Consider the following 16,419-nt stretch of genomic DNA (forward strand, 5'->3'; position numbering starts at 1 on the left):
TTCGTGGTAATAGAACAAATATTGAGTAAGCCGTTCCAGCATTTTTCATAATATTATATGGTGCAAGACAAAGACCACATACTTGAGAAAAGCACTGGTTGAAGTTTAAATTGAGTTACAATGGGAAGTTGAGTTATTTCACTTTGTCTCCCCGAATGGATTCTATAACACATTTGGGTTCATGGGCCATAAAGGCAGTTATTCCAGTTGAGCTATTTTTTCAGGTTAAACAAACATCAAATTTGTGTAACAGATTAACAGGACATATGTAGATTTACTGTCACATAAATATAATTTTCTTTGGTGTTAGAATTTTAACAAAACAGCCACACTAGGAGTTAATTCACGTGTAACTCAATTCATGTAATTTGATTTTTAATTTGAATTAATTTGATTTTTTGTTAATGCAGTTTTGGGGAAATGTGTTATCACAAGTACAATAAAATATTTATAAAATATAAAGATTTATGTTCCTGCCGCTTTACTGGGAAACTCTTGTTGTAATGATGACATCCAATTGTGCTTACACCTTGCTGTGAATTTGTCTCAGTTGTTAACTGAGATAAAACTTTTGTATTGCAGTGATCACACAGGATGTTTTTATTCAGCAACAGCGTTCAAAACAACAATTTCTTTTCTACAAAACATTTCGAAATGTCTTATATTTACTCCTGTCACTGCTGACAGAACATGGCACATGCATAATATTTTCTCATCATCATAGCACTGCCATGCCTGTTTATGATATCTACAACATTTGAAAATGAACAGAAAGCAGATAAATAGATCATTGTCTCCATATATACCAGTTATTAATGTTGGATTTTCTCAGTAAAACCTTCCAATCAGGAGTTTCACCAGCAAGAGCTCTTCACTTCAAAAGCCACAAAGTGTTATTAAAGTGAATGCCTGAAAGTTGAAAGGTTTCTAGTAGAAAGGGGCTTGCTCAATGCACATTTACAGAATTAAAATAAAATTTAAATAAATAAATTTAAAAATCCAGGTAATCTAGTAAATGTGTTAAAATGGTTTTAATAACTTTATGCAGACCAGTACAATATGAACATTGTATAACAATCAACAGAAGGTATTCCCATCATTCATGGGCTAAGATGAGGAGATACAAACACAATCATTAAACATATAAATATGTAGATTGCAAGAAAAACACAACATCAATACCGAAATAGATAAAGTTAAGGCTGTCTTTTAAATGAACCCAGACAGAAATAAATCAAAGACTTTGCCAATCTGAACTCTTAAAACCTAATTTCATGCACTCATGAATTAAATATTTTTTTTAATTAAATTAAAAAACCTAAACTAACTAGCAGTAGGGAGAGAACGCTGCCTCCCTGTTTCAACTTTATTTTTCGTTTGAATTCTCAGTGTGATTCCTGTCACACAATATTTATATATTTCCTCCTCTGCCACTAAAGTTCAGACGCAGTTCATGTGGCCCCTCGGATCCTGGACATATTTACTGTAGACGCAGTGGCATACTGGAAGGACGACATTGAACTGTTGTCAAGCGTGCGTCGCTCCGTGCCGCTACGTCGTATGACGCCGGACGCTCTGAACGCTGATTGGACGAGCTGCCCGTATCGGGGCGGGACTAAAAGCAAAGCGGAAGTGGCTGTTTCCTACTGCAATAACAAAGTTGTACATTTGAAACGAATAAATGTGATAGATTAAGACTTATTTAGTATCTATAAACCCCACCACTTGTATATCTGTTGTCATTGAACCTTTAATGGTACATATTTTACAGAGGAGGGCATAAAAAAATGAGAAAACTCGTATTATTCGACACATTTACTGGCTATATGAAGTGTTAAAGGTACAACTACTTCCGTTTATTATTATACAGATAAAATCTTTTTTGTAATATAAGAAACTATTCGGCTGTTCAAAGGTTGACACCCCTTTTTTGGCTCTTTATCTTGGCCTTTGTTAAAAAAATAAAATCAAAAAAAAAGTAGCCAGAGTAAGTTTTCTAATGTCCAGCACAACTTGAAATATTCTAAGTTGTATTGTTACGTTTTACTTTTCTTAAACGATGTAGGCGTTGTGACGCTTTACTTTTAGGCTGCCAGATCCCATTACTGTCGGGCTATTGTGTGGATGGATGGAAAGCTGTGGCTATAGGGGAGGAGGAGGAGGAGGAGGAGGAGGAGGTGAGGACGAGCCCAGCAGATAAGAGAAGTGGCTTATTGGCTCGCTGCTGCCTGTAACCCATATTTTATCAGAAACAAGAGGGCCCGTCGTCTGTGTCACAGGCCGAACGACGAACTAAAACAAAACAAAATAACGCTGTCGCACGGAGAGGACGGTAGCATGGTAATCGTGGCGAGGGCCCGGATCTGCATTTCACTGCGCCTCCACCGAGTCCATTGAGTCGGTAACCGGGTGGCAGTCCGACATGGGGAAGGAAGTAAACGGTGTGTCGCGGAGCCGGTTTGAGGTGAGTAAAGCTCGGGGATATTGGCTGACAGTCACCGACACGCGTCCAGCAGAGCTTCCCCGGCCGTCGGGATGCGGGCCTGCTTGTAATTATTACAAAACTGCGCCTCTTAACGCCGCTTCCGCAGTCGGTGTTTGGGATTAGGTCGAACACTGTTGTTGTGCTCCGACGGCACGTAGCCGCCGCTCGCCGTGTCACTCCGGTAAAAACACCCGTTGACATGTGTTGGTGGACGTCGCGAGCCGCACTTGGGGGGGGGGGATTTTCGGGGCTTGAAATGTTGTCGCCCCCCCACCCCCTCCCTACCTCCCTCGTTTTCCCTTCGACTCGTCAAAACAAAGACAATGAGGCTCGGCGGAGCAGCACGCCGAGCTCCGCTCCCCCAACATCCACACGTTCATCACCACAGACCGACTTTCCCCCCTGCAACACATGGCTGCTGGCTTTCTGCGGTCACGCGCGGAGGTCCGGTGTGTCTTTGGCTGGTTTTGCGGGGCTGTCTGACCAGCCCGGTGGTTGTGTTTATGCATGGCCGCTGCAGTGGTGGTGGGGGGGCCTCGGGTTTGGAACTCCTACCTGCACCTGGTAAACCGTCAAAACAATAAAAATAAATAAATAATTAAAAAAGAGTAGAGAGCTGCTTCGGTGCAACACGTACCGGGACCTGCACCCACAGCAGGACCAGCACCTGGACACACACGGACACGCCACACTGTTGTTGTTTGCTGCTATTCATCATAAACTTTGTGTCGCAGCCTCGTCTGGATCTTTAACTGGGGGGAAAGAACTTGTGCGTTTCCGCACTCGCAGCCCGCGCGCCTCGCTGTTGTTTAATCCCTGGCCAGGGGAGGATTTGTGTGTGGTTTTATTTATTTTTAACGATGCAACAGCTGACGACTCAGAAGACTCAGGCCGTTACCTTCTGGCCCGACAGCTGCGGCGGAGCCGCTGCGTCAAGCCCCATCCGCGTTCACCGCCGGAAAACGGAGCGGCGCTGCGGCCCGCGTTTCAAAATAAAACCACGCACAAACTCAGCGCAACCTAGTTTCCGCTGAAAATGTGGTGTGTTTTACCTCATTAAGCTCCAGTCATCATAATTGTTTCCTTTCAGCGAGGGGTGTTAAATTCTAGTCCTGGATACCAGTAGACCTGTATATATTTGATGTATCTCTGCTGAGACACCCTATAATCTAGATCAGATTGGATTATACTTTAATGTCCCACAATGGGGAAATTTACTTGTTACAGAAAAGTTAAAAAAAAAAAGCAACATATAGCCTATACAGAAAAAAGACAAACAATCTACTATAGAAAATTTTAACAATATTCAACAGAACAATGACTGGAGTACAAGTGATTATGCCATTGCCAAGCCCCAAAAGCAGGCCAGTAAGGACACGTTGGTTCCAGTCAAGAGTCTTGCAGCAGGGCAACACCTGAAACATGCAAGAATTGAGCATTGGGCGTTCCTCCAAGCCATAAAAATGTATTTTATTTAGACAGGCCAGAGTGCCCACTCATTTACTGTTTCATTTGATTCTTGGAATGTTATTGTCATATTTACATTTGTGATTTGGCCCTTTTGTTTGTAATGTACATAATTGTGATTGAAACTGCTTTATAAATACAAGCATTATTGTTTTTATGACCAAACAAGTCTGAAATCCGCTTTATAGAGGTGAATTGTGAATGCATTTTAACTTGTAACATTTTATTGCCTGACATACATAACATCACAGATGCACTGTTTGCATTTATTCTGTCTTTTGCTATTTTCCCCATAGCATTACTCAAGGCAAGTTTACATTCTTAACTTGTTATAAATATATGCCCTGTGAAGGATCAACAGGGCACTATTTTTATAGCTAGAAATTATAATTGTCTGAAAATATCATGTCACTATGAACAGCATACATATGTATTTAGTCTGATGCTGTTATACTAGAAAAAGTCGTTAATGTGTGAGGTTTTATTGATTTCATGAAAGCTGTAGTCCTCTCCAGTGAATAACTGTTGTCTGTTTTTTGTGAACTGTTTTTATTATTAATGTTGCCTATAAACCCCGCACAACTCTATTCAGTACTTAGGAAATATAAATTTTGAACTGATTTTCCGGACGATAATGTCAACAATATATATTTTTTTGTTTTATGATTTCGTGTTTTCTTTTTTCTTCAAAATAATGTCGTCATTGTATATTTATCAAGTCAAAACATGATAATCATACTTTATTAATTCCCTTGGAGAAAGTTTTTTACTGAATTATACAATATTGCTGCATTGAGATAGTATGTACGTCTTGGACGGAGTTGGAAAGCAACATCTTCATCCTCTTTACATTCCTAGAAGATGTCAACAAGTTGAGCAGTCGAATTGATGGGTTTTACTTTGAAAGGAATTGGCGGAAGTTGTTTTGATTCCCTGCTGCCCAGTAGATGGTAATCTGTTGTGTAGCAGCCCCAAACAAAAGACCACAAAAGCCTAAAAATGTTGACTGACATTAGTGGCTCCAGGTTGTGTTCCTTAATGAAAACTAATGTGTCAATAGTACCAGTATTTTGCTCTTAATTTGTTAGTTTGACTGTTAAGTTGTTTTGGGCTGTGCTTATGTAGATTGTTGACTCTGGGACAAATAAAACAAAAACAATATTTATTCAGATACAATTAAATCACCAACCGTATTATTATATGACACACATGGAGGTCACAGTCCCATGTCCTACTGATCTTCATGTGTCTTAAAATTATTAATTCTCCCAATAAAACATGCATTAATTTAACAGAAAATCCACCAGGTCTTGTTTTGCTTTACAGTTATGTTTAGCTGCAAGTCACAGCTTGGCCAGCTTTTTTTTTTTTATTTATTTTTTACCCACTGCCTCTCTTGATTATTGCTGACCACTGGAGAAAACATAATGCCCACATTCATGCAGCATCGGGTTCATTTTATGCTAGATTACAAAAGGGGACAGTGTATGCCCGTTGACCACGCGCATCTGCTTCTTTGGAAATGGCCCGGGATTATTTGGCCCAAAGAAGCGCTCTGGAAGGTGAGCTGTCAGAGTCAATTTGCCCCGAATCCAAACAACGAATGTCTGTCCCTTCTTCCTCCCTCCAAACTTTACACGTCTGCGCTGGCAGGCAGCCGCTGCACAGACAGCTGTGTGCACGTCGACTCGCTATGTTTGTCAGAGAGACATAGAGAGGCTTTGACCCGGAGCTGACTGGCCTCTGAAAGGTCCCGTCGTTAATTTCGACTGTCAGACGTGTCAGTTTGTTTTCTGTGAGCTGTTGAAAGGGTTTGCAAGTGCCTGAATATGGATATTCTGTGGCCTAGCAACAGACGCACATAATTAAAATGTTTTAGGGCGTATACATTATTCCTTTTGTTTCAACATAAACTATTGATTTATTTTGGGATCGTGGACGGGCGATATCTGCACCTGTCGAGAGGGGTAAATAAGCACCCGCATTTCCTGGTGTTGTCACAGATGTTTGCCTCTCGTGAATAATATGTGCCTTCCTTCACTTTTTATTTACACGCCAAATCTCCTACTCCTCAATTATCCGTCCCCTGATTTAGATTTACCGTTCTAAATCTTCTGGGGGGGAATGGATCAAGCCAGATGTTGCTTTATTTGCTTTGTTGCGACTGACGACGCTTCCGAGCTTCATTGTCTCGACATCTTGCGTTTTACAGTCGCGCAGAGTAAGACGTCCCACAGATGATGGGAGCCCTACAGCGCCTGGGTTAATGGGTGTGAACCTGCATCTTGATAAACGTTCATTTATTGTTCCTCTGTGTGCTGAGACTTTCTCCTCCACGCGGATTACAGACTCGTATTTGTGCTCACGCAGCATGTAATTATTTCTGTGGAAATCCATTTGCTGCTCGCACAAGCTGGAGCTCTCCGTCGGAGAGTCACAAAAGATATATTGTAACTAATACCACTGCACTCTCGGTGCTTGCTCATGTGCTCACTGGTGCAAACTCGACAGCATAAACTACAGAAGAGCTGAGGAGAGAATAAGGCAGGCAGAAAAGATAACATGAAAGTACAAAGTCTTTTTCTGCTTATTTTGCTCAGAAGACCCAGAATCCTCTCCCCGTGCTGCTTTCTATTCCTTCCCCCTCCTGCGTTTCCCGAGAACTGGCATTGAATCCATCTCTGAAGATGAGATTACCATCATTTATCCTCGCTTATGTGTTAGGCCCGTCCTTGAGTGAGGTGAGGGGATGGAGGAGAGGAAGAGGGCTCCGGCCATGATGAGGTCCTCCGTCAGGACTGACATTATCTTTTTGCATCCTTTCAGATGTTCACGAATAGTGACGAGGCTGTCATCAATAAGAAGCTGCCCAAGGAGTTGTTGTTACGGTGAGTGACTTTTAGAAATGCTTCATTCAATGATTGATTTTTTTGATTTTTTTTCCAATATTGCAATAATGGCATGCTGCATTCATCCTCGTGACCTCAGAATGGCGCAGCACCACCTACCACGCACACACACCACACACACATAGGCGGTTGTCCTCGCGCCACCCTCGTCCCTCCTGCAACCTGTAACGTCTCACCATTGTAAAGTGGACGCTCGCCTGCCCTTTAACAAATATTCTGACCACCACGGTGCCAGTTTCCCTCTATTCCCCGCCCTACCCTTTTCCCTCAGTGCCGAAAGTGTAATTAAACACAGATGCTCGTGGCTATAAAACATTTAAATTGATTTCAGACCGCAAGAGAGAAAAAAAAAAAAGAGAGAAAAAAAAGAGGAAAATCAGGACCCCCTGAGCAAAGAGAAAATGAAGGCCATAACTCAAGCCTCGGCCTGTCCAGCTGAGGTGCCTGTGCTGCTGCTGACTCTGCTGCTTGGCCAGGTGTGGCATTGTCCTGATTTGTGAGGCGGTATCCCCTCCCTCAACCTTCCTGCTGCGTTGTGGGATCCTGCAGCCAATGTCGAGCTCGGTCACTTTGACAGGCGTTTGAGAAAACTCAACTATCCCGCCAAAGGGACAAACGTCTACCGACCGGCAGTCGGAGACAATATTAGCTGATTTACTCGCACCCCGGTGCTGTGAGCGGAAGCGGATGCAGGGTCGAGAGTAAAGAAGGAGCTTCTGGCAGCGAGGGGGGGGTCAGGGTCTCTAAACCGTCCCTGTCTGTCTTCCAGAATCTTCTCCTTTCTGGATGTGGTGACGCTCTGTCGCTGTGCCCAGGTCTCCCGGGTGAGTCTGTGTGTCTGTGTGTGTTGTTAGGTTTTACGATAAGCTTGGTTCTAAATGTGCATTTTTGTCGCATCCCGCCTCAGTCCTGGAACGTTCTGGCCTTGGACGGCAGCAACTGGCAACGAATCGACCTCTTTGACTTTCAGAGGGACATCGAGGTGAGCAAATCTCAACATCGCTTCATGATTTCCCTCCTCCAAAATGAGGCGCCAAACACAGCGGACTGAGTCAGTGGCTTCTGTTGCAGGGCCGGGTGGTGGAGAACATTTCAAAGCGATGTGGGGGGTTCCTTAGGAAGCTTAGCCTGCGGGGGTGCCTGGGTGTGGGTGACAGCGCCCTGAGGTGAGTCTGGCAAGGTTCTCACCCGACAGAAATTCTCGCTCTTGTGTAAGATCCTCCGATGGGCCACAAGCGAGTGCTGCTCCACTGACGTCACGTGAATCTTTGTCGTAGGACTTTCTCGCAAAACTGCAGGAACATCGAGCTGCTAAGCCTGAACGGCTGCACCAAGATAACCGACAGGTACGCACACGGCTAACGCCGCGGTGCTGTTGACACATCTCTGTGTGGCGTCTTCCTCAAAACACTGACGGCGTTCCTCTTGTGCAGCACGTGTAACAGCCTCAGCAAGTTCTGTCCAAAGCTGAAGCACCTGGACCTCGCCTCCTGTACCTCCATCACCAACCTGTCGCTCAAAGCTCTCAGGTGTGTGACGGGAAACGCTGCGATGGACGCCTCCGTAGCAAGAACTCTCCAATGTGTTTTGCCACATGTGCTTCACTAAACCTTGGAACCTGCTTTACCCGTCACTAATTAGACTCAAGTTTGCCCGACTTTATCAGCCACACCTAAAGCACAACACATAGACAGAAATAAAAGGCTGATTAATCGATACGTCACTTGTAGAGTTCCTCAGACTCTCCACTTTCATTCTGCTATCGGTTCAAGCTGCTTTTTATCTTCAGTAAATTTCCATTTCAAACCTTTGTTTCTTTTCTTCTCCCAGCGAGGGTTGTCCCTTGTTGGAGCAGCTGAACATCTCCTGGTGCGATCAGGTCACCAAGGACGGCATCCAGGCCCTCGTGCGCTCCTGTCCCGGCCTCAAGGGACTTTTCCTCAAAGGCTGCACGCAGGTACTGACTGTGGAAACCACTTGATGAAGACCGTTTTCAACAAACAAGCTGATCATTGTAGAAAAACGGAATTCTAAAACGGAATGGGATGTGTTTGAAATCTAATGTTTGATTTCATCAGTGGCACTACTTGGCACTTTCCTACTCGTACATACTCGGCCCGCCTTGACTCGCCTTTTACGCTTTTCCACTACGTGTTAGTACCTTGTACCCGATACTTTCCTTGGGACCTCCTCAGCCGAGGTTCCAAGCGAGCTGAGGCGAGGAGACAATGTGACGTCGGCAGATCCTGCCATTATTAAATCACAATCACAACAAAAACGCGCACAAACCGAGATAAACACACAGAAATCAACCCCGTGGAGCAGCGACGTAGTGCGGACGTTTCTTTGTCTGGTGGCCGACCAGAGGATTCACCAGGAGCTCAACGGAGCCACCCGCTACAAGTATGGCGAGGTCTCCGAGCCACGGATGCCACTGGTGTTTTGGATTAACCGGTGTCGTTGTTAACTGGCGATTGGCTTCCTTAAGCATCCCTTGTCACAGCAGGTGTTAAAAACCCGAGCAAAATCTGTTTGTCCTAGCAAACGCCATTTAACCACATTTCTATTAAGGTTTGAAGTATCGTAGTGTTTGTTTGTCTTATTTTAACATAAGCAGAAGTAGGTCACCGGTTAACTGGGACGCAAGTTAAACTGAAACACCGGACAATAAAGTATGATCATAACAATCCACATTTCGAATTACTAATAACTTGACACCGACATCCAACGCGGAGTTGTAACTCCACTCTTCAAAATGCAGGTTTGCTTCGGATCAGGAGATGCAGATTCTATCGGGGGTGATTACTTGTGCATGACGGGGAAAAGCTCTGATGACTCCGCCCACTCCCCACTCCACTACTATAATTATATGTAGTATACTATAACGGAAAACAAACAAAACTGAGTCGAGGTGAGGCAAGGCGAGTCGAGCTGGGTCGAGTAGGTACAAGTGGAAAAGCACTATAAGTCCTTCAACTTCACTTACACCCATCACATGTACCAACTACCAAGTTCACTTTTTTTTTATATTTGCTCGACCTATGATACAGTCTCCATCCACAACACACATAAGACACATCGTTCATGCGCATCACACGATGTTCTTGAAGAAAGACATGGCAGGTGCTGCTTGTAGTGTAATGTAAATCTTTCATATTATTCTATTGTATCAGCATCACTACAGTAGTGAACTATGTGAATACTCCAGTTTGATTCCAGGCCCTTCTGGTGCATGTTATGGTTGGGGTTTTTTTTTTTCTGCGTACTGCTGCTTCACACATGCTTTTTAGGTAATTAGTGAATCTAAATTGCTCATAGGTGTGAATACGTGTGATTACGTGTTCAAGCTGTTGGGGTTGTACACAGTTTTTCACCTATTGGCGTCAGCTGGGATCGTTCCAGCTCCACACAGCTCCTGGATAAGGAAAAAAACAACATTATCTAAAAACATTGAAAATTGCTTATATTGTCCTGGCATGATTTAAAAAATAACAACTGTCTTTATTTCTTCTGCAGCTCGAAGATGAGGCTCTGAAGCATATTGGGGCTCACTGTCCAGAGTTGGTCACACTCAACCTGCAGACATGCTCAGTAAGTATAGTTAATAACGCCAATGGACTGTTGTCACGTTTCACTTACTTCAAAACAAATCCTGTGAATCGCGAGTAGTCTTATAAAACCACAAATTACAGGAAAAAAAAACTTGTTTCTTTCCACAGTACAGGCTGATGCACACCAAATACACCATGCTGTGCTCTTCATTTCAAAGCTCTCAGTGGATGTCCAGATATCGGAAGAAATATTCTCTTGAATATACTTTCATTATATTCAAATTTCTTCATCCCTGCATCTCTTCTCACACCTCAGCATCCCCCTCGTGTTGTCCTTCCTCTTTGTAGTACTTCTGGTCTCTCTCCCAGCTCTTTCTCCTCTGTTCTTCTGTCTGATCTCGGAAGATAAAATAAGACGGGAGGGAAATGGTGCTCCCCAGCTGTGAATGTTTGTGGTCCATGAAAATATAGATGGAGACAATACGTCGTGTGCTTCTGGTGCTGAGAGACTAGAGCACCAGAGAGGGAAAGTTTGAGTTTGAGCAACGCCGAAACTTTTTTCCCTCTCCGTTTCCGAGCAGCAGATCACAGATGAGGGCCTCATCACAATTTGCCGGGGTTGCCATCGCCTGCAGTCGCTATGCGTGTCGGGTTGTGCCAACATCACAGACGCCATCCTGCACGCCCTGGGACAGAACTGCCCCCGACTCAGGTGCATACACACACCCAGCCAGCAGTCCGGACCCTTTTATTTGTCACAGCAAACTAATAAAATAGCTGAGAAAGCAAACGATATAATGACTTTGTGTGATAGTTTTTAACTTTCTTCTTTCCTCAAGGATGTTAGGGTATAAGGCTCATATTGAGCTTCACAGACTGATGTTCAGATGGATGGGAATTATGGAAAAACGTGAAAATGTATCTACACACTGTTTGTTACTGCAATGTTTTAGCTGTAGTCACATGAAACTCCGATCTCCTTAAGTGAAAAGTGATGTTTCTGTTGTGTTACTGTTTTTTTTCTTTCTTTCCCCCTTTAGAATATTAGAAGTGGCTCGCTGCTCTCAGCTTACAGATGTGGGCTTCACTACATTAGCAAGAGTGAGTGCTGCGTCTGCGTCCTAATTAAGTCAAATGAATGAAGAAAAATAATGCATTCATCTAAATTCCTGTTTGCAGAACTGTCACGAGCTTGAAAAGATGGATTTAGAAGAATGTGTGCAGGTAATAGAATTATCCCAAACTGTTTTCAATGAGTGGGGTGAGCCCGCTTTGGGGGAGCAGCAGGCACAATGTGTCCCAGCATGGCTTTGATTTTTAAGAAGGAATCATCGGAACATTTTAAGAATGAATGGTGAACTGTTTTATGAAAACATATTATCTGAAATTTAGAATTAGTTTTCATTGTTTTGGAGATAAACGAAAGTAATTGTGTAGCCCATTATTGCAGTTGCAGATTAAATATAAAGGTGGGCTCATACTCACACCCTTATGAAAACACCTTCTCTCTATTTTGTCCGTCTCCATAACTCTTACAAGTTTGTGTTTCGGTTCAGATCACTGATGGAACACTCATCCAGCTGTCGATCCACTGCCCTCGTTTGCAAGTCCTGGTGAGTGTGTGTGCTCACACGTACGTGCACCACGTGGCAGCCTGGTTCAACAATCGGCGGAGTAATAAACGTCGGTGTCCCCGCAGAGTTTGTCTCACTGTGAGCTGATCACCGATGACGGGATTAGACACCTGGGCAGCGGACCCTGCGCCCACGACCGCCTGGAGGTGATCGAGCTGGACAACTGCCCCCTGATCACAGACGCCTCACTGGAGCACCTGAAGAGCTGCCACAGTCTGGATCGCATCGAGCTCTACGACTGCCAGCAGATCACCCGCGCCGGCATCAAGAGACTCAGGGTGAGCGGCGTGATGAGTCAGCTCTGATTCAGAGCGAAAGAATCGACTGCAGACGCTCCACGTCGTGGTGTAAAATCGCAGTGTAAACACGTTTAGTTGACTTTATGCTGTAACACTCACCTTCTTCAGCACTGCCAGATCGCTGCTGTGTTTGTGTGGACTGTGCTGCGCTATTTGTTGATGTAAAGGTGACGGCCACTGCAAAAACTGTTTCACACTAAACAGATGAGCCTTCTCACAGCGAAAAGGCCCCGGTTCAAATGCTGACCAGGGCCTTTCTGTGTGGCGTTTGCATGTTCTTTCCCCCATAGTCCAAAAACATGCAACGTGGGTCCCCGAGCAAGCCCAAGACCATCAGCTCCCCCGGAACTTACTAATGGATCAGTTTGGTAAATAATAAATGGATAAATTAATTGACATGAACTCCAATGCCAAAACGCCAAACACATGCACACTGGACCCCTCCGTTTTGCCTGTTTGGATCGTTTTAGCGTCGCTTAATATCAAAATACTGACGATATGATGATTTTATAAAAGAAGAATTTCATATAAAGAAAGGGAACATGGAATATGGGTTTGATGTGAATGTATAGTAGATGTATGGTTGAAGTTCGGGAGCGGTTTTACAACTATTTAACACAATTCTGCTGGTCTTTTTGAGGCTATGTCACCCGATACATTCCAAAGGAACTGAACCAACGTGATTTGATATCAGAATCAGGAATACTGGATTAATCCCTGCGGGGAATTCTCGGGATGTTTTGAGCTGCAGCGGATTGGTTAGAATCCAGAAGGGTGGCTGCAGAGTCGAATAGCTTTTGGCCACCAGTGACAGACAAATGACACAAATTCATGTTTTTTTTAGTTTTTTTTTGTCCAAATGAAACTTTGCTGTGTGACTCAGCGCTCCACCCACAACAAGTGATGAATCCAAACTAAGCTGTGAAAAACAAGCTGTCTCCTCGATGGCACTGAGCGAGCGCTCTCTGCCGATCTGACTGAACTCATCAATTCATCTCGTGCTTGTCCTCAAGTTTTTTTTCAGAAATATCACTCCCTCACTCACAGCTTGACTGGCTTGTTAAACGAGGGTTACGTGTGCAATCCTACATTCAGTGGCTCGTCGAATAATCATATTGATGTGACTTCTGGGAAAGCTTCAGGAGCTCCTGAAGCTCAAACTTGCCTGTGTAACACCTTTTCCTTTCTTTTTCCTCTGCCTCTTCCTCCACAGACCCATCTGCCTAACATCAAAGTGCACGCGTACTTCGCCCCCGTCACTCCACCGCCCTCCGTCGGGGGCAGCCGCCAGAGGTTTTGCCGCTGCTGCGTCCTGCTATGATGTAAAGACAACACCCCTCCCCCCCTTCGTCCCGGTGTCCCTTGTACACACACCCCCGAAAACCTGCCACTTGACCTCCTGACCTACTGTCCCTTCCACCCCCCCCCCCCCCCCCCCCCCCACCCCCCCCACCCCCCATAGACTACATGCTGGTGTGTGTGCTCACCCCCCCCCCCCCCATTCGGAGCTGCAGAGAGAGGGAATGAGCCAAACAATGCTACAGGGTCCTGGGTAACCCCCCCCCCCCCCCCTTAAAACAAAAACCTTCTCAGTTCAACCCATCTCACATATACACATAAGGTGTCAACATAAGCTGATGTGCAGCACTCACACACACATTCAGATTAACTCTCATAAGAATGTCAGCACATTCCCGGTCTCGTGTTCAAAGGACACATCAGTATTACAAAGAGGGTTATGTAAAGCTCTGTGATCACCACTGTTAAGGGATTTAACTCTCCATCCAATGAAGAATAGTTCAGACAAGAACATTAAAAACAATTGTTCTGCATTTGAGACAGATTACAATGACATTTTATTTGTTTAGTTTTTTTGGGGGTTAAAAACACAACGTTAAACCAACTCAGTAATCCCACTAACCTCATGACTCCCTCGGCGTTGAAGGTCATTTAACAGCTACCTCTAGACAGAAACTGCACTCGAGTAAGACCCGTGTTCGCTTGGTTCCTCAGGCGCTTTGTTTCAGAAAAAATGGGCAGCGATGTAGCTGGTTAACTGCCAACACCCCCGTCTCACACACACACACACACACACACACACACACACACACACACACACACACACACACACACACACACACACACACACACACACACACACACACACACAACGCAGCAGTAAGCCTTTTTGTTTATTTGTTGTTGTTTTTTCTTTTTTTTTCTTTTTAAAGAATACTTGCAGCTATTTGCACTTACAGTAAAGCAATGACGAGACACTTTACAAAAAAAAAAAAAAAAAACAGAACTCCAACCATCTCAGATTTGAAGACTGGCATTTTTACGAACAACACAAGAAAATCCTCACTTACCGCATACATTGCGCTTGCAGCCACCGCCCCCTCGCCTCTCTCTGTCTCTCTGTTACAATCAGAACCTTCAACTTACTGAAGAGAGAAAAGACAAACGTTGAATATTTTTCTAAAAAAAAAGAAAAGAAATGGACACCAGTGAAAGATCCAGAAGTTGGGGACTTGAAAAGATGCCAAATGTTGCATGTAACACCTCTAGTTTTCTAAAAAAAAAAAACATCTAATTGTAAATATGTGAGGATTGTGGGAGTTGAGAGGAGACGCCAGCTTCACAGCAGCAACGTGACTTTACGAGACGGACCCTGATGGATCTGTGTGCCGGAGCTGTGGTCGAAGGACCTGATGCTGGCTCGTGAATCCCTCAAACGGAAAAAAAACAAAACTCTTTTTTTTTTTGACAGAAGACCGTCAGGCATCACTACATAAATTCCTGCTGTCAGACCAGGACAATGGAAAGTAAAAGCCAACTGAAAACAATCAAAGTATGTCTATTTTCAGTTTAGTTTGATTTCCTTTCGCTGCTCTTGTTTTGTTTAGTCTTTTTTTTTTTTTTTTTTTTTTTTTACATCGCTGATGGTTCCAGCAATGAGGAACTGATGAACACGCAGCGGTGAACGGACACGCTGGACGCCGGGAGAGGAAACTCCTTTAACTCCTATGAGGCCTTGCGGGGGACGGAGTGACTGCGAGTCACGCCCTGCCCCCTGTGACCCCCTCCGTCCGTCTGGGACCGGCGACGCCGCGGGAGGTGGAGATCGGATCGGACCGCTGGCGTCACTGCATGAGGAAAGGACGACTGAATCTCGAGTGCAACATTCGGGCCTGCTGACAGATATGATGGAATGATTTTTTTTTTTTTTGCCGCCGAGGGCTACGATGGACTTCAGCCCCTTCGCCCTCGGAAGTATTGAAGCCTTTTTCTTACGGATTATCCTGTCCTGCACTTGCACCCGCTTTACTCTCGTCTCTTTTCTTCCCATTTTTATTTCATTAACGTGTCTTTTAAGCTTGTTCTTTCTTTCTCCTCGACGTGATTTCCTCTGGATCTCTTTGCAGTTCTTTTTTTCTTCTTTTCTTTTTTTTGCAGTGGTTTGGACTCTGCCTGCTTTGTGTTTGAAGTCATGAGTTCAGTGTCTCCATGTTGAGTTTGAGCCCTCTTCCAGTTTTCAGTTGTTTTCTTTGTTTTGTTTTCTCTGACGTTTGTTTTCAGTAAGAGTTCATTGTTACTAAATGTCCAGAGTGTAGCCTTTGTGCAAGGGAAGTGTTGGCACCGGTGCAATTGTAATAAACGTTAAATGTGAGGGGTTTTTGTTTTTGTTTTTTTTTTTGTTTTGATTTTTTGTTTATGCGAGTTGGAAGAGGAGTGGAGGATGACATGTGTGGTGTCAGATTATTTAATGTTTTCATCAGGGGTGACGGCTGTTTGGGCATTGTGTGCCACTTTAGCAGATTTTTCTCTCCCTTCCTCTAATTCCTACGCCTGCCCGGCCCAGTTCGAATGCATCAGACCGAGACACAAGGTGACGAAACCTCGGTGTGGAGCCATTCATAACCCACACATGTCCTCCGTTGATTTGTCAAATTCTGTCCGTTTCTATCCGACAGCCCGGATAATGCCAGCGGAGGTGAATCCAGCGTAATCCAGTTTCATCTGTTATGTTTGAACGGGGGTTTACGCAGGATTAGGGAAGAGCCAAGAGTCAAA

The 16,419-nt window shown here is 44.3% G+C and overlaps 1 protein-coding gene across 2 annotated transcripts; it reads left to right on the forward strand.

Annotated features, from left to right (window-relative positions):
• Positions 1-2,146: 2,146 nt before the first annotated feature.
• fbxl20 (F-box and leucine-rich repeat protein 20) lies at positions 2,147-16,020 on the forward strand. 2 transcript variants are annotated; one of them, XR_013936337.1, is made up of 17 exons: positions 2,147-2,464; positions 6,779-6,840; positions 7,631-7,685; positions 7,769-7,843; positions 7,933-8,027; positions 8,139-8,207; positions 8,295-8,390; positions 8,692-8,818; positions 10,378-10,452; positions 10,994-11,124; positions 11,453-11,513; positions 11,592-11,636; positions 11,969-12,025; positions 12,112-12,324; positions 13,559-13,667; positions 15,116-15,196; positions 15,298-16,020. XR_013936337.1 is itself a non-coding variant. In XM_080488170.1 (16 exons), the coding sequence occupies exons 1-15, from the start codon at positions 2,423-2,425 to the stop codon at positions 13,664-13,666; spliced, it is 1,311 nt and encodes a 436-aa protein (XP_080344296.1). In that variant the 5' UTR covers positions 2,147-2,422; the 3' UTR covers position 13,667; positions 15,116-16,014. The 2 variants fall into 2 exon arrangements, 1 of the variants encoding a protein (XP_080344296.1); XM_080488170.1 differs by having other exon boundaries at positions 15,116-16,014.
• Positions 16,021-16,419: the final 399 nt, after the last annotated feature.

The sequence above is a fragment of the Lipophrys pholis genome (assembly GCF_963383615.2).
Source record: "Lipophrys pholis genome assembly, chromosome: 19".
Classification (NCBI taxonomy): domain Eukaryota; kingdom Metazoa; phylum Chordata; class Actinopteri; order Blenniiformes; family Blenniidae; genus Lipophrys; species Lipophrys pholis.

What these genes read in the sequence shown, in the direction of transcription:
- fbxl20 (XM_080488170.1), top strand. Translation starts at nt 2,423, where the DNA reads ATGGGGAAGGAAGTAAACGGTGTGTCGCGGAGCCGGTTTGAG. An exon ending in CAGAACTGCCCCCGACTCAG is followed by an intron (nt 11,125 to 11,452) that starts GTGCATACACAC and finishes TTCCCCCTTTAG; the next exon opens with AATATTAGAAGTGGCTCGCT. An exon ending in GCTTCACTACATTAGCAAGA is followed by an intron (nt 11,514 to 11,591) that starts GTGAGTGCTGCG and finishes TCCTGTTTGCAG; the next exon opens with AACTGTCACGAGCTTGAAAA.